The following is a 27,080-nucleotide window of genomic DNA, read 5'->3' on the forward strand; positions in this document are numbered from 1 at the left end:
GAAATGGAACGTAATCATTTTTTTTTTGTTTTACTTTTTTTTCCAACTAATTCTCTGTAAATACCGGAATATTTCTATCGGTTTTACCAATGAAAATATTTTCTTAATATTTTCATTTGTATTTATTGATTTTCTGACAATGATTCGCATGATAGCTTTGCACCTTCGTTGAATATGATACACAACTCTGTTCCAAACCTCTTATCGCCAACAAATCATTTCCTTTTCTTCTCAAACTAGACAGGAGCAAGCATTTAGCTTTAGGATAGAGCCGATGTATGTTTAGACTTCCCTTTTTAATTTCTGTGTGCCTCACCTCTTGAAAATAAGACTTTTTTGCGAGGGACGAAAGATCATACATGCTTAGGATGGTTGTTGTTGTTCAGTGTTGTTTGAAATATGGTATGGACTGTGGGTTGAGTAGGGATGGCGTTTGTGGTTTCAGAACTTAAAAAAACAAAGGTTTATGAGCGTGGGTTTTTCTAGTCCCCCCTCTACAACGAGAGTTTTCTAGTCCCTTCTATGGGAAAAGAAACAGACTTAAAACGATCCTCAGCTAAGGAAATTTCTGGCTGTTTTTTTTTTTTTGTGTTTTAATTTTTTTTATTTTAAATTAATATTTTTTTGATGTTTTTAGATTATTTTGATATACTGATATCAAATATAATTTTTAAAAAATAAAAAAATATTATTTCTATATATTTATAAATGAAAATCATTTTAAAAAGTAATTATAACCACATTTTCAAACAGGTAGGGTTTGAAATGTCGCAGCACTCTCCATCCTAATATTTCAAGATTCACGGAGGTTTATCGCTACCAACTAATTTTTTTCCCTTGATTTTCTCTCTTTTTTCCTAGACTTTAATTCCAGCCCCTTGAAAATTATATAACAACCTTTTAATTTGTTGATTATTCATGTTCGGTTGGTTTTTTTTTTATTATGATTTTTTTATTTTAAATAATTTATAAAATTAATTTGTCTTTTCAATTCATCCCCCTTTGTTTTCTCATCTTTGTATTGCCATTTCTTTTGTTTGAAATAGTTTTTTAAATTAATTTTGTTTTACAATTTCATTATTCTTCAGTTTTTATTTTATATCAAATTTAATTCTTATTTTTTTAATCATTAATTTTTTCTGTTGCTTTTTTTATTTTTATTTTTTTACAATTTCACTTTTTAACATTCGTTTTTTTATACTATAGATGGGTTTATGTAGAGTTTTTTGATCTTTTGTTATTATTTTTTGTCATTTTATTTACTGCTGTTATATATATATTTTTTAAATTACCAACTGGTATATCTAATGACTCACATCTTATATTTTTTTCCTTGGTATTTTTTTTATATTGAGAAAAAATTTGATCTGGAGCGCCGGCCACTGCAACTGAAAACATATACACAGCCTTCAAAGGCTTGATTTAGGCATTGTCGTCGATACTCCTGCCCAAAACCTTTAAGGTATTCGCCGACTTGTGCACTAACGCTCACGATGTAGAATAGGGTTAAATAAATCCCATACAATACTAGTATTCCATTCGTTCCAACCTTGAATCATGACTTCTCCAATATTCCCCACACCAACTCGTTAGGCATTGGTCGGATGATTTCTTCTCTTTAGCTACTCGTTCTCTCTGGAAACTCTCATTACTGAACGAAATCTAACCCTCGAATTCAAAAGTTGTTAGATGTTTGGGCAAGCAAGCAAAAATGACTTGTCATCCTTCAACTAACATTGGTTGTTGGTGTTTTGGTGCAACTGGTACCGTGTCAACGTCACAGGCCAGAATGTCTCCGGTCTTTTTTTAAAACACTACACGTATTTCTGATGGCCCATTCAACAACAACATTAATTCTAAGTTTCTTACATCAAGTCACTTTATGCTTGGCAGCAATGCATTTGTGATGATGGGAAACCATTCTGCGGGTAGTAGCATTATAATCCTCTTTGATGTCCAAAGTCAATCGCAGCGCAACTTCCATGTACATATGTGAAAGCGTTACAAACAAATGAAAAAATGAAAACCAAGGAAAATGGAAGGATGAAAAGAATAAGAAAATTATCAAACAGAAGATAAGATGGGAAAATCTTCATCAGCTCCGGCAGTTCCATTTTGAAGTAGGCACGCAGCTAAGGTAATGGCACCAGCTGCAGTGATCATTCCCGTTTTCTCCTTTAAATAGCATTACCAATGCCAAAGTAAATCTGCAATGTACATAATGGTATGAATATATTAGAAACAAGTTTTTGCACTAATAGAACTTGCTTTTAGAAAACACGCAGATATGCAAATACTTGGTTTCATGAGGATAAGTTGGAGTTTGGGGAGACCAAAGGAGCATTGAATTAAATCTAGCCCATCTCATTTGCTTGGCTTGAAAACAAAAAAAATAGGGTTTTGAACTTACCCAACAATAAGCAACACCGCAGCAGCTAGCATGAATACATATTGGTAAGCCTTGTGCTTGGATTTCACACGACCATCGGCAGGAGAATGTCGGTTTTTTGCCCACCCAAACTGAGGACGAAGTAGGAAAACAAAGCCGAGGAGAAAACCACTCACAAAACCTCCAATGTGGGCGAAGTTGTCAACATGTGGAAGAATTCCCACGGCTAAGTTAATGGCAATGATGACCACAAGTGTGAGTAGAGCAGCAATCTACAAGAATGAGAGTAGTTTTGAGTTGCAAATTATTTGAATCCAGTTTTTTAAAAAAAAATAAAAATTGAGGCAACCGCACCACAAGCTATCTCTAAAGAATGTCTTGGTCTCATGGTCCTAGTTCCAGGAATAAGTAGCAGGAAAGCATCTATATCTGCTACAATATATTAACCATATGAAACAACCACAAAATCTAAGACCAAAACTAGCAATTCAAGATCACGTAGCTATGGAAAAGCTGAGTGTATGTGTAAATATTTCCTAGGTCAAGTTATTGCTTCCATAAAACACAAGGCCTCATCAATCTTAAGATGATAAGAGAACACAAAACTTTCATATGTATGCAAAAGAAACCAACGGTTAACAGCATACCTTATTAGAATAGATTGTCCAGTTGGTAAGAAGCTCTGACAACATTGCTCCAAGAAGTCCAAACAAAGCACCAGATGCACCGACAGAAATGTTTTGCTGAATAAAAAGTGAAGACAAGATGCTCCCACCAAATCCTGATACTAGGTAGATAATCCCAACTCGCACTGCCAGATTATTTTCCAAAATATATATTAGGATGATCGGATTTTAAATAAAATGGTAAAAACACAAAGATGACTGGAATAAGAACTTGATGAGGTGCTTAAAGTGCAACAATAATAATATCCGAGGCATGAGATATTTCCAGTCACTGATTAATAACATTTGCAAGCATGTTGATTTCAACTTAACATGTGAAGAAGGCACGTAATCAACGAGTGCTGATATAAATTGACAGGAGAAGAGAACATGACATACCAAACCCAAATTGCTGTTCAAGACGAATCCCAATAAAGATCAAGCTTAACATATTTGCAAGCACATGAACAACTCCGGCATGCAACCACATACAAGTGATGAGCCTCCACCCTTGATGTCCATGCACTACTTTGTCCCACTCCAGAGCTCCCATTTTTTCCAATCTGCACAATCATTGGCATGTAAAGATCAGCGAACAAAATTCTTCTGCCACATGAATTTGAAGGCTGCTTGCAGATACCATATTACTAGCAGTAAAGGCACATCGATTTGAACAAATTGCGACAAATAATTGGTCAGGTAAGAACTTAATGACATGCAACACTATTTATGTCATCACACCCCTAAATCAAACCCATGAAGACACGAATCTACAGCACTTAAGAGATCATATGCATAGTAAGTTTCATTGAATTACATATTAAAATTTAATCCTGTAGCTTTTGATCTATAAACCATATACAGGAAATAACCTATGTTCTGAAAAGTCCAGTACCCCTAAAAGTGGAGGCAATACAGTGAATTTATAAATAGTTTAATGTTCTTCCAGAGCCCTTTGGTGGATAAATTCAACTCCATAACAAAGTAATAAAACTTTTGTGGATCACCCTAAATTTCCACACTGCCTTAATACATAAACGCAAGAACAAATTTTCATGATAGATAAAGTGGAGAAGAAGATTCTCAATAATAGCAAGATAAAAAAACATAACTGCTAATCAAATACTTCTTATGAACACCTAGTACTATGTATTGTCATAAAAGCAATTAAGCCCAGGTATTAAATAACAGTATTAAATAAAACTAGTGGCAAGCATAAAGAAAAAATACCAAAATCAGAACCAGTAACTAAGCAAAAGAAAAGATCACCTAAAATCAAATTATAAGAAACCACTACCCAGTATCTCAAAGTCTGAATCCAAAATTAACAAAACTTCACACCCAAATCAAACACAACACCCAGCCAAGAAACAAATCCAAACCCACATGAAAACGCGTATAAAAGCTCACAAATTTGGACAAAATTAAGCAAAGAAAGAACAAACTTACGTAGCAGCAGATGGGCCAAACAGGGGGTTTTCCTTCAACGGCTGAAAAGAGAACCTGCCAAGAAACTTAGCCACGCAACTACCTTCAATACCCAGAGATTTTTTAGGACAATCGTTGACATACATGACAACAATAAAAACAGCAATATTTGCGACAACAAACATGGGAATTATCCATGAAGTCCATTGCTTTTCTGCTGTTTCAACATAGTATGAAGGGAAATTTGCGTTATTTCCTCTGTTCTTTGGCCCCCTCTCTAGATCTCCACTTGCCATTGTCTCTCGCTCTTGCGGATAGACAATATTTTTGTGAGTTTATATATGTGGGAAGTTAAATAGAGAAGTAGCAATATTTTTGTGAGTTTATATATGTGGGAAGTTAAATAGAGAAGTAGCTTACAAGGAAGTTGCTGGGATCAGAAATCGAGCAGGAAGTGGTTTGTGGAGGATTTTAACCGTTGTGATGGATGGAAAATTGTAATCTCTGCATCATATTATATAAGAGTCATGCCTGTGTTAATTACTTATAACGTGGTGACGTGGGTGACGTCTTTCTTTCACTTCGGTGTTACGTGGGCTTTGCCTGTTAGTGGTCGGTTTTGCGTGTGAGAGACAGACGGTGGGTTTTTTCCTTTCAAAAGTTATCATCGACTCATGGTGAAAGATTTTTTTATTTATTTAAGTGTTTTTTTTAATGAAAAAGGAAAAAATCAAGAAGAAGAGATTGTATTGATTACGTTTCAAATCCGGTAATTTTTATGATTTTAGGGTTCTAGCTGATACAGTGGTGAAGCAAGATTGGAAATACAATGTTTTGTTAAAAAACTAGGAGGCTGATAGCCTGCTGGACTTAATTTTGTTCTATAAAAAGTAATTAAAATATTCCCAATAATAATAATAATAATAGCATAAGTTTTCCTTTATTGGGAAAAGACAACAAATACGCCTTGTTTCGTTAAATCACAGGCTGTGTGTTTTCTTGGGATTAAATATTTGAAACAACAATTACGCTACATTACTATTTTTTCTATATTTTTTTTCTAATGTAAATAAATATGTAAGCGCAGAATTCCGTTCTGGTCATAGAAGTTCCTGAGTTAGAGAACTTAGGATAATTTCCAGGAAAAAGTGCAAAGACAGGCAACTCAAGTGCCACGCGTTTGGGTGAGTTATTGTGCTGTAGCTTCGGTGTCGGATTCGTGGGGGAGTGAAAGGGTTTGCGAATCCTGACGCGATAACTATAAAAGGGAGGGTCTTTAGTACCGTGTTCCAGTTGTGTTATTTTTTTTATTTAAATTAATTGTTGTTTTTGTTTTTTTAATCATTTTAATATCAAAAATAAATTTTAAAAAACAATAATAAAAATTTAATTATTTTTAAATAAAAAACACTAAAAATCAACATTCATCACAGTTCCAAAACTCTTCTCAGAAGGCGTGTGCAGAACGAGTTTAGAAACGCAGGGGAGCTGGCAGTTATGGGGCAGTTTTGGTTGTCGGGCCCGGCTGCAAACTGATGCTTAGAAGCCACTCACTCTGTACCTGCCATCTGGCAACGAGTCTCTTAAACATCATTTCAGACAGGGACATGGCCCCAAAACTTGAGAGCCTGGTCAATTTGATTGTAATGAGTCAAATGGGGAATTTGTCTTGTGGTCAGGTAGTCACGACAAAGAGAAAAACACAAATAGGAATGGTAAACAAGAAGGGATAATCTTCTAATCTCCTCTTTCTCTCTGCTTTTGATGTTGCTTGAGGTACGATGGAGTGTTTGCTGAACACGTTGCGCAATTCCATTGTGGCTTTGATATGACATATTTTTGGATCTTGCTAAGAGATTTGGATCTTGTTAATTCTCATAGACTAGCATGTCAAGATGAATCTTTCTGGCAAGGCATGCTCTCAGTCTCGGGTTAGAACAATTGCAGAGGGTAAACAAGCTCATGGGCTGAGTGAAGATCTTTTTGTGCTAAATAGTTTGATTAGCGTGCACTCGGCTTGTGGGTTAATCAGCTTTGTGTTGTCAAGTGTTCTGTAAAATAGATTAGTGGGTTGGTTGATTAGTTTTTATAATATGATGTGAATTCAATGATTAGTGGGTTGGTTGAATGGAATTGTTTGAATTGTGAGTTTGTTTATGCAGGCTAGCTAGGCATTGTTTGATCAATTGGAAGGCAAGAATTCGGTTGCTTGGAATATACCGTGATCGGTGGGTCTGTGAGCTTGGGTCTCATGGAGGATTGCGAGAGGATTGTCCTATAAGATACCACCGGAAAATAAAGGACTTGATTATTTATTTATTTTTTAAAAATTATAGGATGTTTGAACCATTTACGTATCTTAACTAATCTTTCAAGATCTTAAAATTAACACTCGAAATCCTAAAATTAACAACAATGTATTCTAAATTTATTATACTTAAATTAATCATCTTTAACTTCATGATGGATAAATATGCAATATGGGGTAGATATTTAGAGATATTAAGGATATCTCAATAGATGCAAGTGGCTAAAATTGAATCATTCCTAGTTTTACTACAAGGTAGCGTTACGGAAGACGGCTCAAAAGTTATTTGATAAGAATTTGAATTATTTTTATGTTTTTTTATTGTTTTAATGAATTTAAAAAATAATAATATCAAAAATAAATTTTAAAATAAATAAGAATTTGATTTTTAAAAAAATATATTTTATCATTTTAATAAATTTAAAAAATAATAACATTAAAAATAAATTTTAAATATAAAAAAATATTTTTTTAATAAAAAATATTTTAAAAAACAATTAAATCTATCTACGTCTGCTTGTGGCTTGTTCTTATCTTGGGCCTTGGGAGCGAGGTTAATGGATGCAAGCTCACATGGAGAAAAATGGGATCGATGTGGATGTTGCTCTGGGTACTACTGCATTGGTTGATATGTTTGCTAGGTGTGGAAATATTGAGAGGTCTCTTTTACACTTTGTGAAATTAAATTCCAAGTAAACTTAAATCTAATTGATAAATTATTACAATTTTTTTAAAATAAAACATTAAATCATAAAATTAAATTTAATTATACTATTTGAAATATACATGTAGAAATCTTAATTATTTTACCTTTAATTCAAAAATCATTTATTTTTGTTGCATTTCTTATATTATAAGTAACCTTATATTTATTTAAAATTACATAGAATATATACATTTTTAAAAAGATATAAATAGCCATATCTCATTAATTTTTATTAGAAAAATTCAAAAAAAGGACCTCAAACCAATCTCCATTAAGCCTTTCCATTTTATTTCATTTTTTTGCTAATGCCACCAAATGCAAGAATTGAGTGTTCTAGGATCAATTCCTCCAAGGAGATAAGGTTAACACAAGTTTTTCTGCAGAAGCACAGTAGACGGATGTGTTATGGATCAGCAAGCACCTTGGAGACGCAAAAATCACTTTGTTGGGCTAGGAGGAAACTGCAAAAATAAATACTCTGCTAAAAGAGCTCTTGAGAGTGTGCATAAACATTGGTCGGAAAAAGCTAGTGATGGTTTTGAACTGAGCCACAGCAAGCATCCACCATCAGAAACGCTCGATCCATGCATGCCAAATTGGCAATGGCGCCATGGTTCCATATGTTTGTCTGCGATAATTGCAAGAGTTTAATATCATGTCAGCTTCACTCTTCTTATCTCATGCCACCAAGTTCACATTGTTTAGTTAGCGTTACAGGAGCTGCAAATATTGATGTGTAACAGCTCAAACTTTCAATGATATATAGCCCATGATTTACTGTGCATGTAAGTCATTAGCCGTAGAAGTATACTGCACAATATATAGACCATTGCCATGTATGGAAGGATATCCAGAAATGTTCATTGTGCCCGAGGAAAGTGACATGATGATAAGGAGTTTGAAATCTACATACCAGGTTTTGAATTTGAGTTAGGATCGTATATTTTTTGTAAGAATCTAAGACAGTTGAGATTTTACTCGTTCATCTAAGCCTATAAAATATGTTTTTTAAAAGATAAAATTTTCTCGAATTCAAAAAAAAAAACTTCCAACTTGATCCTCAATTTTGATTCTTGGCACAGCCAAGCCTTCTCCTTCATCAAGTATGACCCTGTACACTTCGAGTTCCCGATTTCCAATCATGCGCCTTTAATCTCAGCCTGGAAAGACAAAAATGATGTAAACATTTCCTTTGGAGGAAGAACAATATACAAGCAATAATTGCAAGCAAACCAACAGTTTCAGCAATAAAGCATAGTGGAGTTCAAAAATCAATCTATATCATCTCATCTCATCTCATCTAGATGCTTCAAAGTTAATGACAGGAAAAGGACTAAGTGATAAGACCATCTAGTTTATTCATGGTGTGTTAGGAATGGTAGTAGTGAGGACAGTTTAAAATATTTTTAACTTCAAAATATATTAAAATAATTTTTTTATTTTTAAAAAATTATTTTTAATATTAACACATCAAAACAATCTGAAAATATAAAAAAATTTATTTTAAACCAAAAAAAAATTAAAATTTAAAAAAACACAGAGCATCCAAACATACTCCTAATATAGTTTAAATTATTAAGTAAAATTTTAAAATATATTTTTTTTCCTCAAGTAAATGTGTTTTTTTAAAAAATCTAATAACATATCAAATACTTAATTCAACACAATAAATTAAATTATTAAATGAAATTTTAATATATAATTTATATTATTTTTTAATATTTTATAAATAGTTAATTACCGACAAAATATATTAAGCATCTTTGGAGCAAGAGTGATGTCATGAAAAACAAGTGGCTGACCCTTGCCAGATAACTCCACTAACAGCTCAGTATCAAGATCACGGTGAGAAGGAGAGAATGAAAAAGATTTTGTTGTTTTTATATATAAAAAATAGGGTTTGATGTTAAGGTATTTTTAAAATGTTGTTTTTAATGTGAATTTCAATAGGAATTACTGTTAGAGAATCTGCCTTCTATTTGCTTTTACATATCTTTTAAAATTCAAATTTCATTTAAAATTCAAATTTATATCCTCAAAAAAAATTCCAAACACAAAAATTAATTAAACCTTGTGAATTAAATTAAATTCAAAGAATTCCAAATACCTTGTACATCTTCCAAAGCATGGAAGAGAGATGTTGGGGCATAGAACTCAATAACTCGTAATCTTGCTGCTCATGGTCATGGCCAAGCGGCTTTCGTTATTTTTTCAGACATGTTGAGGTCAAATATTCTACCAGATGCCATTAAATTTCTCGGTTTATTGAGCACATGTCGCCATTTGGGGCTTGTTGATGAACGAAAAAGGTTTTTTCAACTTGTTAGTGAAGAAAATGACACGGTGCGACATTGTGGTTGTTTAGTTGATCTTCGCCGCCGTGCAGATCTTTTAGACGAAGCTAGGGATTTGATAGACTCCTCACAGGCTTCGAGGGATCTGATAACATCTCACAGGCTGCAAAAAATCTCTTGCCATTGGACCCTTTTGATGGCGGCTGTTATACAGCTTCATCCAACTTGTACTCAGCAGCAGGCTTATATGAGAAAGCCATGGAAGAGAGGAAGGAGATGAAGAAACAAGGACGGGAGAAGATCCCAAGCAATAGTTCAATAGAAACAGATGGGTTATAGTTCTCTTGAATAATGCCCTCTTTTCTCTCCGACTGCTTGTGGCACCTAATGTAACTCCATTTGAGTTGCCTCGGCATCTAAAACTGAGAAGTGATACCTTAGCAAGACAGGAAAGATACAAGAAAAGAAGAGCAATGATAATTGACCATATCCACTTTCCATCCTTGAGCACATAGCGAATACCATGAAATGGATTAACAAAGAAATAAAAACTCCGACTAGATGAGGATTTCATTCAACATAGGTCCTCTGTCAAGGAGAGAGATCCATGATGCTTTTGATAAGATTTAAGAAAACTTGCAAAACACATAATGGCTAAAAAATCAAGCTTCGACTAGCCTTCCATTTAAGAAAATAAAATAGCGCTTCAACCCAAGATCCTCAGCAAAATCTATTAAAGGAATTTGGCCTCCTAGACCAGCAAAATATCTTTCAAGTGCAGTAACTACTACATATATAAGAGAGACGATAAGAAATTCATCGCTTTCCACCGCCGCCACCAAGCTTAGGGCCCTTAGGTCCAGCGCCCTTAGGCCCACCCTTGGTTTGTGTCTTCTGTGTCTTTGCCATCGACTCTGCTTTCTTTGCCTTCTTTTCATCCTTGGTTTTCTTGATTCTCTCCTTGATTTCACTGAAAATAACAAAAACCACCATTACAATGGAAAGCAAAGAATCCACCTTCACCACACTATATGAAACCATGAATAACACCTCCCATTTCACAAGCCATAAAAGAGTTAAACGTGAGGGAGTGTACCGTAGAGCAGCTTCACGAGCAGCATCACGGACCTCAGGCTTCTCAGCTCTCCTCTTCTGTATGACTTCCAAAGTAGCACCAACTATAGATCTCGAGTAGGGCTTCTTAGTGGTTCGGCGCTTCTTCTTAACAGCCTCAGCAGCAATGTCCTAGGAACAAACAACCAAATTATAAGTAGACTGAAAAAGAGAGCCCCACAGACAATGAACCATTTGAGACATACTATACCTTCTTGTGCTGTTTCCTGTACATGGCTGTCCAGGTAAGCTTGGAAGGCTTAAGGCGATTGTGGAAATACCTCTTGCATTTCGAGTTGGCAAAGAGGAAGACCTTCATCAATCAAATAGCAATACATTATTTCAGGAAACAAAAAAAAACTACTAAAAATAAATAAAAACAACCTAAAATTATAAATAAATAAGAATCCGGAAAACATATATTATTCACCTGAGAATCGGAACGAATAAATCTGATACCCTTACCAGGGTAAATCTTGGCACCACTGAAGCGGCAAAGCTCAGTCCTGGATATTCCAAAGATTTAGTTCTAAACTTTTTACTAATCCACAATAAAAAACTAGAACAACCATGCCTAACAATAACTTCACTGTACAGGCAAATGCAATAAAATTAGGGAGCAACATCATTTAACAATAAAATCCGAGGGTATTTATTAAGGGGATAAAAGTGAAATTAAAAATCTGAGATCTACTAAGTCAATTCAATCGAATGGAATACAGATAGAAGGAGAAGGGATATATACTTACTTGAGAACCATGGTAATATGAAAGTGCTGACGCCGCTCTGCTGCTGAGGAAATGGTCCTCTTCGTATTACAAACCCTAACTGGTCAGCAACCTCTCCAATTTAACTAGCGAAGAAACCCTTCTTCGTAGTGTCTTTGGGCCTTTTCCTCTCGCTTGTTAGGGCAGAAAAGGCCCAAACATCGGAAGTAAAGTCAAAAACCCATCCGGCCTTGCAGCATGTCAGATACATCTTTCTTTTTTGGCGAGGAGGTTAAATTTTAAAATTTAATTCATAAAGAGCACTTGCTAATACAACAATAAAAAAGGCCATTATCTCGTAAAAAAATAAAAAATCAATGGTATCTAATAATAAATTCTCAAATTAATTTTTTAACCGATCTATTTGAATTGACTTAAGAGTAAAATGTAGGGGAAAAAAACAAAATAGGCTATGTGAGCGGAATTGCATACGTGGCCTCTTTAAAGGAGGTCTAACCCCTCACCATTGTGCCATGCCCCCCCCCCCCCCCTTAATTTTATAATAATAATAATAATAATACAAGTCCCTTGATCATTCCTTCCCTCCTCTTAATTTTGCCAGGGACCCGAGTGTTGGGCTTCTAAAATGTAGGGTTTTGGGACACGCCTGCTGGCAGCGACCCATTTCCACCCAAATAATCCTTTCATAACAAAACAGCAGATGATCATTTGATTGATTAATTATGCTATTAAGTTCACTCTTAATACGACTAGGTAATTGCAGGGTTTCGGAGACGATAATTGATTAAAAAATTAACAAGAAACAAGCTTGATAAGCCATCGAGGAAAAACAACAAAAATGGACATGCAGCAATTATAGCTTCTAACGTCAATCCTGCCAATACTATTTTTATCAATTCGGCGACATCAGGCATCAGCTGAAAGGAGAACGGTTTAGGATACTGTGTGCGAAGAGATAGCTCCCACCATTAAGTTCAGTTTCTCATAACAGAACATGTTTCTGGAACATTTAAACAAGGATGATCTCCGCATCAACTTAGCCCATCATATTACCAGAATAGAGCTACTATTTACTTATGCTGCTCGTGCTGTGTCACGAACTAAGGCAAGCTTGGCCAACAGGCCACAGAGCTGAAGATACGAACCAACACCATCGCAGATTCTCATATGGGCAAACCCAGTTTCCTGAAAGCTCATAACGTCATAGAAAAGTGTGATAAATAGATTAGATAGATGGAAGGAAATGCTAGGCAAGCAATTATGTTTTACCTTCATGAACTCCAATTTCAGATATTCAGCCATATCATAACTCTTTATGATTCGGAAAAGGGTTGTAATTATGTCAGTGGGGGAATAGCCCATATCATAGAGATGCTTCAGACCAGAACAAGCATCATCAAATTTTCCCTCAAGCACCTGGCGCACCATATTCTTCACATGCAATGGATGAGGCTGATCACAGACCTGAAAAACAACTGACAACCTAAGATTCTCTAAATGCGTAGCGACAATAAATACCAAGGTTATGCACCAATTTTGGGTTGTAACCTTGAAAACATTTTCCTGGTTGACAAAATGGAATCCACTATGTGTAGCTTGCAAGTTGTTCAAGGCCTGCCTCATATCTCCATCAGCAGTAAATATAATAGCTTCAAGACCTTCAGGAACGTAAGGGACCTTCATCGAGACAAATAAAGGTCAATATGATGGTTGCATCAGGTTTATAAACACGCTCTACTATCAAAGGTTCATTGAGATTTTAATCTTGGGGAGCCATGCCAAAGAGTCCCCATCAAGTTTAACTGTACTTATAAACTTTCATGAGAAAATTCAGGCGTCATCCACTCATGTAATCTCCCAATCAAGATGTATTTGAATCTGAACCTAGTTTCACAAAAAAGTCATTAAATAGAATTAGACAGTGTTGCTTCATACCCAGTTCATCTACCATGTTTTCAGGGATAAAATATCCTGCATATTTAAATGATGATTGACCCATTAAAAATTGCAAGGAGGTAAATGCCAGTTTTCCGCCTCTTTCTCGCTTGTTTCAATTTTCACAGCTTAGAACTACCTTCAAAAGTCAAGGCATGCTCATTCTGTGGAGTAATAGCTCATTTAAATGTTCCCTCACCAGAAAGGTAGTTTAATTGATAAAGAAGTTTGTTGATAGCAGCACAGGCTCCATCACTTTAGGTTTAAGGCACTGATGCAGTGAACAACTGGGGAGGAGTTTTTAGAACAGGCATGATAAAGTAAACAAAAAACTGGCAGATGATGAAAATTGAAATTACCAATCTTAACAGTCAAGTTAAATTCAGAAACAATAAAAGAACATAGATGAGAATAATGGCTGCTGGTATTAAGCTTTAAATGGTACTGATGTGTTCAGTATCATGCAAAATTAAAAATCCTTCACCTGTTCTGCTCCAACTACAACCATGAGACGACCAAGTATCTCTTGATCAGATAATCTTGAAAATCGAACAATGGCACATCTACTTTGAATAGGCTCAATAATTTTAGAAGATGTGTTGCATGCAAGAGCAAACCGAGTGGAATTTGAATATATTTCCATGGTTCGTCTCAAGGCTTGTTGTGCTCCAGATGTCATGCTGGAACGGGGTTGATGAAAAGTGAATAAATACCAGAAAAAAATGTATAAAAATAAATTTGTTAACTAGAACTGCTTGTTGCTGGATGGAACAAAATGCATCTGGAATAGGAAAGTAAAATTCTAAAGCACGTGAATAGGATAAAAAAACAATACTATAGAGTTTGGCCATCAACCAAATGAGAGATAATCATTGGGTACCTATCAGCTTCATCAAGAATTACAATTTTGTGTTGTCCAGGAGGCAGTGTCACTTTCTTTTGTGCAAACATCTTAATTTTGTTCCTCACAACATCTATACCCCTGGAAAGCAATAAGGAGGTGACAATGAGACAAGAAGGCAAGCAAGGAAAAGTACTGGAAAGTCTTTAGCACCCTGAAGCATGTCATCTATGCTAACCTGTCATCTGATGCATTCAGCTCCAAGACAGCCTCCTTTGAATTTGGTCCCAGAAGCTCATGTGCAAGAGCCAAGATACTTGTAGTTTTGCCAGTTCCAGGAGGACCCTGAAAATATGAAGGGATATAAGTATCAACTAAGCAACAATGAAAAGCACATAACTACAAATCTTCATGTAAAACTTCACTATGGTATTGAAGCCACCCTTTTAATTTTCAAAAGATTTTTCTATCTAAACCTTTTTAAAGTAAATTAGCAGATGAAAGTTTACCCAATTAGAAATCTAAAGTGGGTTGTGAGCTATGACCAAGAGTCAGCCGCAGTGTTTGCAATTTTAATTTTTTGCCTGAATATTCGTAATAGTTCAAATATGGATTTAAAACTCCATTCCATCCCTGAAATTTTCATTTTTCCAAGCATCTATGCACTGGATAATTTGAGGCTTAATAGGAGATGCTTTTGGACCAAAATCTCAGTCCCTGGTGATCTCAGTTCTAGATTCGACTTCATCCCACGAATAGCAAAACCACTCATTAGAACACCTTAAACCCGGAATATGCAAAATTCATCGGTATGGGTATATTTCACAAAATCCATTGCTAATGCACATTATAGCTTAAATATTTCCTTTATCACCAAAATTTTCACTCAAACCCACTAAACAATTCATCCAAATTAGTATAAATATCACATTATCATGTTGATAATCAATACCCCGCGACCACATAAAAAATACATTCGATCTAGAACTGTTGCAACGGTAGAGAATAAATAAAAGAAAGAAGGGAAGCAGAAGCAAAATAAAGATTGGAACGTAACATACGGCTAAAATGAGATTAGGCATGTTTCCATCGCGAGCAATGACTTGGAGGCGAGAGACGGCGTCTTGGTTGCCCACGATGTCAGCGACTTTGTTGGGCCTGTATTTCTCTACCCATGGAATGTCGTAGTTACTGCTGTTGCTCGATGATGCCATCGGTTAGAGAGTTGATTGATTTGATTTTTATTTTTTATTTTTTTTTTTGTTACAAGAAAGAAACCCTTCGCTCTCTCTCGCTGCTTGCGCTATCCCTAGATAGAACCTCTTTCAGTCTTTCGACTTGGAGGGAAATTGCCAGTGAAGCGGAGGGAGAGGATTTTATTTTTCCCTTTTCTTTTAATATATTTTTGGGTAAGGAGGACGAGTCCAATTTTCAAAAAAAAAAATAATGAGAAAGTAAAAATTACATAGACTCAAATTATTAATCACAGTATAATTACCATTTTGTGCTTTAAAAAAATAAAATGCATGGGTGTTGTGGGTAATTTTATTTTTTACATGTACTATTATTCATTAAAAAATTAATCAGGATATATGTATTTTTTATAATTTTTTTAACAATAAAAAAACTTAATTATCTTCAAAATCAAAATTTTTAAAACTAACAGACAATAATATTCCTTGTTTTTTATTTTTTAAAACATAATAAAATAATAATTTTACTTTTAAAACAAAAAATATTAAAACACATGTGTTTAAGGACTTTTTATTTTTTTTACTATAGTTTTTTTTGGTTATTATTTTCATGAATGATAATTTATTCTTTTTACATGGATTGAATATTATTTTAATGGAAAAGGGTTACTAATGCACGAAGCTTTACAATTTTTCTCGTGCTTTTATTCTAATAATTCAAGACAAGTATTTAAAAAATTAATAGAGTTGATATTTTTTTTGTTTATTTTTCTTTTTAATTTCATTATTTAACATTATTATTATTTTAAAAAAATAACTTTGTGGTTTTCTTTGATTTTATTTTTACTGGGTTATCTAGACCCCGTGACTTGCAATGTGGGTTTGGCAATTTAATTTGGACTGACTCGATTCTTATTGCTCAAATTACATATTTATTATACTAATTTGGGTTGACATGGATTTTTTTTTGTTATTTTTTTATAATTTCAGCTTCTCATATTTAAACGGCTGAAAATTGAACTACATTATTTTTTATTATTAAAAAAATATTTATTTTCTAAGTTACTATGATCATTTTCTTTCTGTTTGCTATAATTATTTATTTATTTACAACTAATTTATTTGACCGATTAAGACTATAACTCGATTAGTAAAGTTTTCTCCGCGCTTATAACACCCAAATATTACTTTCTTGTAAGAAAATAACATATACCCACAGCGGAGCACAAGCATTGTCTAATAACTATGAAATCCATAATGATTTCATCCAAATGAATATGCACCCAGTCCACTGTGAATAGTTGGGTTCAGATATTGCCGGTGAAAAACAAAGTTCACTTGCATTCATAAATTTATTCTTAGGGTAAAGTTTTACATCAATCCAAAACTTGACGCATACCTAATTCAAAATTAATTTACATTCGTAATATTAATAAAAATTAGAAGAGATAATTACCCTAACCATTATGTAGTTTAACCATTTTTTTTATTTTACCTTGATTTTTTAGAAATTATGGTTTACATATTGGATTCAAATAATTTTTAAAGTTATAAAACACTTTGCATTATTATTATATAAAAAAAAGCAACAAAATAGTTTAAAGTACTTATAAAATTGTTATTATATTTTAATTAATGGCTAAAAAGCCTTCAGTGTTAAAATCATAAAATTATAAGATTGCTATCATAAAATTACAATATTGCCCTCTCTTCTCTCCCACCCCTCTCCCCCTGCTACAATTATTGTGAAAATATAGGCAATCAACAACCAGATAATTTTTAAAAAGTATTATGGTTTCAAGTCTGGTCAAGTGACACATAAAAGAATAAGGGATAATGAGGTTTGTTATAAATTAAAATTTTAAAAAATCATAAAAAAAAATATAACCATAAGTAGCCTCTCAAAATAATTAAATCTATTTGAACAATACTGAATAAGAAAAATAATTAGGAAAACTACCCCCCTGTAAATAGGATTTGTTTTTAAGAAAAACATCATAATACATAATAGGAAAATTAAAGAAGAAAAAAAATAAAATTAATTAAGAAAAATATTTTTAAAAAAATAATGATCATACATCAATCTTTCTAGTTCTCGAGTTCAAACCTCGATCATTAATTGTTCTCCATCATAAATATTCTTTTTATGTGTGGATCATTTCATTGGGAATCTTTAACTACTTTATATAAATTGTTTTATCGTGGGTCTCTAACATACTGTTCATTCCATCGTAAATCCTTAATACTAAATCTTTTTCTTTCCGATCGACCAACAGTCACCATCCTTATATCTATCGTGCTAGTTCTACGGTATAAAAACTCCATGGGAGAAGCACAGGATGGTCACATAATGAATTACAGTATCCACTCCGTATATACACTGTAATGTTCCTAGCTGGATGAAGATAGAAACCCTTCGATACATCGTCACACTGCTCTGGATCCTGCAAAAACCTGAATTGAGAACATATAGAACTAGTTCTTCTTGATCAACTCGAGCTTAAAAGCACAACCCTTTTTGCAACTAATTGATACTCAGTGGACCCTTCGCAAAAGGATATGAAAAGGGGGTTTGGTGCTTACCAACTCCACTTTACCCAATCCTCTAGGCTTACACTGCAAAATAGGGTTCAGTAAAGACGTTTCAATTCAATATTTCACGCTTGCGGAAAATTTATTTCCATGCAACACATGGATGTTCAACCACATTAGCATGAGAATATGAACTCTGCTCTCCAGCCTCCGTACATGATATTAGACCAGTCTCATATATAGTCTCATACATTGCTGGGGTTATATATTGTTTTTATATACAATTTTTTTAAAATATAAATTAAAAAATTTATACATATAAGTAATTAAACAAATCAAAAATTATATTGGTAAAAAAATAAAAAGTTATTAACAATACACAAAGATAAAAATGGAGAAATTAAAAGATATATATGAATCAAGATATTTGACCTCACAATATGAGTTTTTAACCTGATTGTATTTAATGACTTTGCTTACCACAATTATATGTTTATTTAATCAAATAATAATAGAAATAGTCATGCATATAATTAAATGAATAAAATAAAAAAAATATTATGTAAGGTTACAAATATTAAAAATATTATCCAAAAATAAATATTTTTTATTTATATAAAACATAAAAAGAAAAAAACTATAGTAGAGTTAGAATAATCTCTTCAAAAACTAAATGTATAAGTAAAAAATAATTTTTATTTAAAAGAGGCTAAATAAACAAAATAAAAGAGATAATAAGTATTAATTTAAATCTATATTAAAAAATTATTTAGAAAAAGACATATAAAAAGGCATAAAAATATAAATAGAAATAAAAAAAGACTAGGTGTTGTCGAGCCTGACCCATTTAATAAGGTCTCGCGCGTTTGGACCCTTAAATCTTTTTTTTATGGTAGATGGGGTGGATGACATGTCATCCGTTATTTTATATATATTTGCAAAGGTCTGGCGATGTATTGTCTAATTTTGCCTATATTCCGGTTACTATGGTTGTCGAAAAATTAAGGTTGAAGCTTTTGAACTTAAAAAACTCATTTTCAATTAATTTTTTACCAAAAACATCTTACGCAACATGATAAATCCATTCATGACATAAAAAACATCTTAAAACTTGAAATCAATTCAAAATAAAAAATCTTTTTGAGGATAAATAGGTTTTTTCACATACTTTCAAGGTAAAAAAATACCTAAATTGAACTCTTCTCGTAAAATAGAATCATTTGACACAAAAATCGATCGTTTTGATGTATGGAATTGATGCCAACATCATTTTCTCCTCTAACATTGGAATTCGATGATCTCTTTTTAAAACTAGAGACTAATAATAACAAAAAAAAACTTTTATAGTAAAATTAAATTGAAAAAACAACGAGAGACCAAATGGGTATAATAGTAAAGTTTGAGAACTAAAATGAATTATTTTTTAAAACTTTGAAACCATTATCTATTTATAGCTCCCTGTCCACCTTGGTCCCTTGTTTTTCATTTTTTGTCCTTGGTCAATAATTGTGATTTATTTGTCATTTAATTTAGCCTAAAAAGAATGCAATTATGCAAAAATAAAATTAAAGAATAAAAAAATAATAATAATTAAACAATAAATTCATAGTAAAATACAAAAAGATGAACAATACATGTGTATAGTAAAAAAAAAATACAGCTTTTAGTGTTTTCTATAATTAGCTACCCTCCCTCTTAATGAACAGTTTACCTTGCATGAAGTCAAGGTAGGACCATGAATGACAAACTTATCCGTCTCAGGATCGAAGGTTGCAGTTGTTTCAAGCCCTTGAACACTGTATCCATGACCAAGTTTAGTTTGCGCATGGCAGCAACTTATATTCCAGTGAGAACGACTTTGTTCCTGAATTTTTTTTAAAATGTTTTTTGAAAATATAATAAAATAATATTTTTTAAAATTTATTTTTAATATTAATATATCAAAATAATTTAAAAATACTAAAAAAATATTAATTTTTTAAAAATACAAAAATAAACAAAACATTAATCGCAGGTACGGACATCCCCGCCGACCATATCCAGATACACAAAGGCAAAAGAACCGGAGACGTCGTTCATAATCATTAAGAAAAGAACATGGAAAAGAGCACCTTGACGTTTACATATCAAATCAACAAATATGCCGAGAATGCAACAATTAATGCAAAATGTGTCGACTGTAGAGCTTGCCCATTGAAGATCGGTAAAGGCGGGTTCGTCAACAATACTGTAGCAGCTCGTTTGTGGACGTGCTTGTAGATATTTTTAAAATGTTTTTTTAGTTATGTATATATATATATTATTTTTTAAAGTTTATTTTTAACACCATTAAATTAAAACAATCTCAAAACAAAGAAATTTTTAAAACAAAGAAAAAAATAAAAATAAATTTTTAAAAGCATTTTTGAAATAAAAAATAAACGTATCAATCCTTTAGCCTCCCGGCCACTTTTCTGTAATACCACAGCTTTCAAGGACAACTTGTTGCTTAAAGAGTCAAAATTTCAGGCAAGTTCTATATATTTAGAAAATCACCATCATTCACTGTAACCAATAAAGTCCAACCCCTACAGAACCCACCAAGAAAAACAGCACGGCAGCACCAAATTTAAGAGCATTATTCAAATTATTCGTAAACATTAAGAACACAGAACCTGTCTTTCGATAATACGAAGCTCATCATGTAGCTTGTGTTTAGGAATGATTTTTTTTTTGTTTGGTTTGTTTTTTATTAAAACAAAAAAGTAATTAAATCAATTTTTTTTGGTTTGATTTTTTTAATTTTTTTTTTAATTTTTTCAGTTTAATTAGTTTTTCAGTTTTTTTCTTACCTCTAATTATATTTTTTGCTTGAAAGATTTACAATAGTAGGCGTGGGAAGAGAAACAATAGATTGGATATATGGCCCGTGGTTTTAATGATATCATTCATTTATTGGTTGTTTTTTAAAATGTTTTTCATTCAGAAAAGCATGTCAATAATATTTTTTTATTTTTTACAAATTATTTTTGAGATCAGTATATTAAAATGATTTGAAAACATCAAAAACATATTATTTCAAAGAAAAAAAAATTCAAATTTGTTTGGAAGTGCCTTTGAAAAGCACTCCCAAACACTTAGTTAAACCAATTAAATATATTTATACAGTGATTAATAAATAAATAAAATATATTAAGTAGAAAATAAGTATAAAATATATTTTAACTATAATGCTTGAAAAGGATGCCTTTTAGAGCTTGTTGGGGAGATGTTGCTTTTTATAATTTTTATTTAGAAATATATTAGAGTAATATTTTTTTTTAATTTTATTTTTTATATTAACCTATTAAAACAATAAAAACCTCTAAAAATATTAATTTAAAACTAAAAAAATTACCTTTTAAAATAATATAATTTAACCAATACTAAACAATATTCTAATCAAGGGATTAACTAGAAAATTTATTCACTCTCCGTGACACTATAATCTAGAGGTGGAGGGAGAGGAGTACAACAGTAAATAAAGCAAAGAAAGATACATGGATTTTCTATTTGTTTTTCTTTCTTTTCTTCTTCTATCTCCCTTCACCTCTATTTACACAGGAGGTTAGGAATGTAAAATTAATTAAAATTAATCTATAATAATTTATTAAATTTGAAAAATCAGGAATCTAAAAAGATTCAATAAGAATTAATTATTCATAATTCATTTAATTTTGCAGAATCAACGAATCTTAAAAAAAAAATAGAAGAACATAATCAATTCAAGATTAATGGTTCACATTCACCATTGATTAATAGTTTTAAACAGCACACACACGCACAAATTACTAAGCTAATCTTTTGATTTCATAAATTATAAATTAACAATGTAATTAGCTTTTAACACTTCATTCTCGAACTACTAATAAATTTTTTTAATTACAATGAAAATAAATATGAGTATGGACTACAAAAATTAAACACGTGAAAAAAACAAGTAGTTATCTAAGCTTAGCATGATTTTTTTTTTATTTCACCAAGAAATTATGTATTAAGCAGAAGCAGAAAAGGATACATCCAATTCTGAAGATGACGAATCATTTATTTATTTTTAAATATATTTTTATATTTAAAAATTAAATATTACATCAAAATTATTTGCTAAGAACATCAGGGACTCAACTGATAACAGTTTTATTTTCGGGATGAAGTTGATAACCAGTCAACAATTAGGGGTTCATTAGAGGTTTTGACATTTCTTCCAACCAATCATAATTTGGCGCGGAGGTAAGTAATTATTACAACGCAAGTATATTTAACTTTTACCGTAACAAAAGGAAAAACAGAATCCATTTTCCATTTCTGTTACAGAACATAAATCTCTCCAAAATTCTTTCATCCCCGCACAGAACCAACTACAACCCAAAAAACAATCTCTCAATAAGAGAACGAGACAACCTCCGATCCTAAAAAATCCTGTAACAATCTCAACTATCGAAAAGGAAAAAACCCCTTCCCCTCAACTGCTTGAAAGAAAAACAAGATCCCGAAACAACCAAAAGCCCAAAAATGTCCTCCACCACCACACCAATTTCCACCACCACCACAACCCCGACGCGAACCGGATCATCCGATGACATAATCGACACGACGCCGTTTCTTTCCCCTGGTCAACAAAATGAACCCAATCCCAATTCAAGCCGCCGATCCATCCGCCGCCAATCCCTCCGTGACGCGGCCAGGTTTCTACGCCGTGCAAGTAGCCGCCGTATGATGAGAGAGCCATCGATGTTGGTTCGAGAGACGGCGGCGGAGCAGCTGGAGGAGAGGCAGAGTGATTGGGCGTATTCGAAGCCTGTGGTGATTTTGGATATCATTTGGAACTTTGCGTTCGTGGCCGTGGCGGCGGGGGTTTTGGTTTTGAGTAGGAAGGAGAATCCGGGTGTGCCTTTGAGGTTGTGGATTTTAGGATACGGGCTGCAATGCGTGTTGCATATGGTTTGTGTTTGTGTGGAGTACAGGAGGAGGAGAAGGAGGAGAGTTGGGTTTGGAGGAGGAGGAGGAGGAGGAGGAGGAGGAGGAGATGGTGGGATTGGGAGTGATGGGAATTCGAGTTCCGGTTCGAGAGGTGATTATGGAGAGTATGTCAGTTTGGCCCAGTTAGAAGATGATGGAACTAGGTATGTTTGTGGTGTCCGCTGCTAGATGTTTGAGATTTTAGGGTCTTTGATGAAGTAATGTGAAATTTATGATTTTAAAACTGTTTGGCGTTACTTATTTGGCCTTTTATTTGAAGGGTTTTAAAAAATATGGCATATTTGATTGTTCCTGATTTGATTTGCCGCAGGCTGGCGTGGGTTGTCATGAGGTTGAGGGTGGTGTTGTGATGATGCAGTTATGAAAGATGAAATTTAATTATGGATTTAGGATAGGATTAAGTAAGCCTTAAATAGGTTCACCAGAATGTGTTTTCATTTTCTGATTTAAAAGTAAGATTTTTTAATCATCATTTGGCATGCAATTTCATACCTTTTCATCTTCATTTTTTTACGCACTGGCCTCACTTTATTACCTTTTTTTTCTTCTTTGAATCGCTTGTTATTATTTTGTAAATCCACTAAGGAACTGGGACTTGTTGATTTTCATGCTGTGTTTGTGCTGCAAATGAAATCTGTGGAATTGGAGTCTTTTGTTCATTCTTTGTATTTTAACTCTATCAGCAGTGTTGCGAAACATCTGGAATCTGCAAACACAATGTTTTCTTTTATCTGGTGGATCATTGGATTCTACTGGGTGTCTACTGGTGGCCAAGCTTTGGCACTAGGTTCTCCCCAGCTATACTGGTTTGTTCCTTCTCTCCCCTTCCTTTTTTCATAAGGCTTGAGAAAATGTTGCTTTAACAGTCTCTTACCTTCTCCAACCTGCCTTTGTTTTGCAGGTTATGTATAGTTTTTCTCGGTTTTGATGTGTTCTTCGTTGTTTTTTGTGTTGCCCTGGCATGTGTCATCGGCATTGCTGTGTGCTGCTGTCTTCCATGTATTATTGCAATCTTATATGCTGTTACCGACCAGGTAGACCCACGTATCTGCAGTCATGTTCATCCTTTGATTTTGTATTGCTATAACAGTGTCATTTCTTTTGGAGTTTATTACACTCCACCCTTTTATGTTAATCATGTGTATTGTGTGTAAGCTGAAAGTAGAAACCAGAGAATAATGACCTAATGAAGCAGTGTCTTTCACTGCTAACTCATCTAGGCCCATTGATTGAATTTAGAAAATGAAAACGAAAGGCTGGGTTATTTTGAGGTAGAGTTGATTTGATGGCACAAATGAGAATTATTTCTAATGGTGATGCTATGATATTCACTTGTTAGAAGAAGCAGGCACATCGAAACCTTAGTAAATTTGCTCGGTTGGTGTTTTCTGCTAAAGTTTTTCCTATAGCTTGAAGGGAGCACTATTCAACAATTTCTGATTAATCGAACGAGTTATCATGTTAAGTAAACTAACAAAGTAACAAGTTTATCTTCATCCAGTTTTACCACATATTGCTTAAATATTATATCCCATTGGACAAGGTGTTATCTTGTACCTTCTGTTTAAGTTCTGCTCAACTTGATGTACTGGAATATAACTTAGTGATCTGGATGATCTGTGATGACGGTATAGTTGATGTCCATAGCTTGTTGGGCAAAAAAGCTTAATAATGCATGATGCCAGAGTTGTTTTTGTGTGCTTGCTTTATTTGTTCTGTTTAGCTTACAAAATGCATTATCGTGCAAGTCATGTGCTTTTGAAAGTTTCACCGCGTTTTAACGAGGCATGAGAAGCAGTTTGACTTGTAGCAAAATCATGCCAATTTTGTGAAAATGGTTTGGGTTTTCTTCCCTTTGAGCCTCTATAATCTGTCCATATTATGGTTGCAGAGTGGTCATATCTTACATAATTCCATGATTGATAGTGAATTGAATTTGGGCTTCAGAGGTTTGTGGTTCAAAATCATATAGATATTCGCCCGAGAAGAATATCTCGGAGCATTAAAGGTGATTATAGTGCGAATTAGCGTTGTTAGATATTTTGTTTTGAATAGGAATATTACTCCTCCACAGATCAGAAGGCTGATGCATCCATGGCTAACAACCCGACTCATCATAATGCAGTTTGAGGGTTCAGCATTGGATACAAGAGTTACTGGTTGAACATGTAAACTCCACAGTATGGAGTCAGAGTTCTTAGTTCTTTGATATAATCATTTAGGCTTGAAAGGATTGGATAAAGTTTTGGAAGGATGGTTTTTGTTGGAGATGGGAGGATTAGCCTTAGTTCTGTCAAGGCATGGTGGGCTACTTTTTGGGCTTTAGTCACATTATTGGATTGACATCTTAAAATGTTGTAGTGTTTTATAAATTATAACGTGCAAAGTATTATACATGTACAGGAAGTAAACTAATTCTATTCAACTGCTCTCTTATTGTGTCCCTTTGATCCTTTCAACCTGTTAAAGCAGGAAGGAGCATCCAAAGAAGACATTGACCAACTCGCAAAATTCAAATTTCGAAGGGATGGTGATATTGACAAGCTCACTGGTGATGACCAAGGATGTTCTGGAGGAATAATGACTGAATGTGGCACAGATTCTCCTATGGAACATGTTCTTTCAGGAGAGGATGCGGTACCTGGTTCAACTCTTGCCTTGTTATTTGATGCTTTCCTCATCCTTATTAAAAGAATATTTGATGATCACTTGAATTCAAGCGGTGTCTTAAGCATGTGAAATTTATCCTTTTCTTATCTAGCATAGCCTTTCTGAAACATTTGATAATTATAAATGCTTAATACTTTTGTGGTTATCATGAGTCAATTTATCATCTGTTGAGTAAAAGATAACCTTGTGTCGCAATTAAGAATACATAGGGTGATAAGCTTGACTGGGGAAACTTGCTTGGCTTTGAGTGGGAAGGCAGTCAATCTGCATAACTAAACTGATGCTTGTGCTAACTTGTAGGAGTGTTGCATCTGCCTCTCTGCTTATGAAGATGGGGCTGAGCTAAGGCAACTTCCATGCGGTCACCATTTTCATTGTACCTGTGTAGATAAGTGGCTATATATTAATGCTACCTGTCCTCTCTGCAAGTACAATATCTTGAAGAGCACGAGCCAAGACAGGGAGGAAGTGTAGAAGGATTGCAAATACTTTATAAATCTGTGGACTTTGTCATGCCGTTCTAGCTCAAGCATGCCATTGGACTAGTACGAGCTCTCGCTATTGTCGCTGTGGTAGGTGTTCTGTTGGCTGTGGGCAAATTTCTGTTCTTGGTTTGGCTTGCGAATGTGCATGTGTATAATGTTGCTTCCCAGTACATTTGAATACTAATTATGTCTGTTTATTTCTCTAACTAGATAGCAGAAACATATGACAGATTGCATACACTCTGGTCTGTCAGGATTTTCTGTGTGGGTTAACATTAAGAGTGCTTCGGGGTTCTGGTTGAATAACATAATGTGCGAAATGTGTTATTTGTGAAGTGAATAAATTCAACAGAATATTTCTGAACTCTGTTGCTTGCTTGTGTGTTTTCTCTAAAAATGGAGACATCCAGGTTGGTCGTAACGCTATTTTATCTGGAAGGTGCAAGCAAAATATTCACATGATCAGACAAAACAAGAGACACCGCTAAATGTTACTTGCAACGAGGAAAAAAAAGCTAGAGGAGTGGACTCGTGGGCAGTCGGTAAAAAATAAAGAACATAAAGCCTAGTTTGGTCCCTTACAGGACTCCGATTCCGAATCCAAATGGGATTCGCATTTTCTGAAGCTAAATCTTCTCGGCATTTTCTTGAGAATAAAAATGGAGCACCATGAATGTTCATGCTGCCAATGAAAAAGAGCAGCGATTCATCCATTTTACGCTTAGAATCTTATTCTTTTCAAATTTTAGTTGCTTCTTTACATTTACAAATTACAAGCAGGTTATCTAGCCTCAC

The 27,080-nt window shown here is 33.7% G+C and overlaps 4 protein-coding genes across 6 annotated transcripts; 1 reads left to right on the forward strand and 3 right to left on the reverse strand.

Annotated features, from left to right (window-relative positions):
• Positions 1-1,900: 1,900 nt before the first annotated feature.
• Positions 1,901-4,992, reverse strand: LOC133700453 (RHOMBOID-like protein 2). The gene is made up of 5 exons (XM_062123993.1): positions 4,504-4,992; positions 3,454-3,617; positions 3,037-3,200; positions 2,411-2,661; positions 1,901-2,207 (listed from the first exon to the last, which is right to left on the reverse strand). Exons 1-5 carry the CDS (start codon positions 4,776-4,778, stop codon positions 2,096-2,098), a joined length of 966 nt encoding a protein of 321 aa, XP_061979977.1. The 5' UTR covers positions 4,779-4,992; the 3' UTR covers positions 1,901-2,095.
• A 5,449-nt stretch (positions 4,993-10,441) lies between these two features.
• Positions 10,442-11,810, reverse strand: LOC133700811 (large ribosomal subunit protein eL24-like). The gene is made up of 5 exons (XM_062124488.1): positions 11,653-11,810; positions 11,334-11,409; positions 11,115-11,216; positions 10,887-11,035; positions 10,442-10,760 (listed from the first exon to the last, which is right to left on the reverse strand). The coding sequence occupies exons 1-5, from the start codon at positions 11,661-11,663 to the stop codon at positions 10,607-10,609; spliced, it is 492 nt and encodes a 163-aa protein (XP_061980472.1). The 5' UTR covers positions 11,664-11,810; the 3' UTR covers positions 10,442-10,606.
• Positions 11,811-12,388: 578 nt separating this feature from the next.
• LOC133700797 (replication factor C subunit 2) lies at positions 12,389-15,781 on the reverse strand. Its single transcript, XM_062124456.1, has 7 exons — positions 15,469-15,781; positions 14,646-14,752; positions 14,447-14,548; positions 14,051-14,246; positions 13,180-13,308; positions 12,901-13,095; positions 12,389-12,816 (listed from the first exon to the last, which is right to left on the reverse strand). Exons 1-7 carry the CDS (start codon positions 15,619-15,621, stop codon positions 12,706-12,708), a joined length of 993 nt encoding a protein of 330 aa, XP_061980440.1. The 5' UTR covers positions 15,622-15,781; the 3' UTR covers positions 12,389-12,705.
• A 6,654-nt stretch (positions 15,782-22,435) lies between these two features.
• Positions 22,436-26,649, forward strand: LOC133701630 (E3 ubiquitin-protein ligase At4g11680-like). 3 transcript variants are annotated; one of them, XM_062125623.1, is made up of 5 exons: positions 22,436-23,273; positions 23,817-23,936; positions 24,032-24,164; positions 25,600-25,767; positions 26,101-26,649. In XM_062125623.1, exons 1-5 carry the CDS (start codon positions 22,663-22,665, stop codon positions 26,272-26,274), a joined length of 1,206 nt encoding a protein of 401 aa, XP_061981607.1. In that variant the 5' UTR covers positions 22,436-22,662; the 3' UTR covers positions 26,275-26,649. The 3 variants fall into 3 exon arrangements, with proteins under 3 accessions (XP_061981607.1, XP_061981605.1, XP_061981606.1); XM_062125621.1 differs by having other exon boundaries at positions 22,437-23,273; positions 23,814-23,936; XM_062125622.1 differs by having other exon boundaries at positions 22,437-23,273; positions 23,814-23,936; positions 25,603-25,767.
• Positions 26,650-27,080: the final 431 nt, after the last annotated feature.

The sequence above is a fragment of the Populus nigra genome, chromosome 8 (genome assembly GCF_951802175.1).
Source record: "Populus nigra chromosome 8, ddPopNigr1.1, whole genome shotgun sequence".
NCBI classification, from domain to species: domain Eukaryota; kingdom Viridiplantae; phylum Streptophyta; class Magnoliopsida; order Malpighiales; family Salicaceae; genus Populus; species Populus nigra.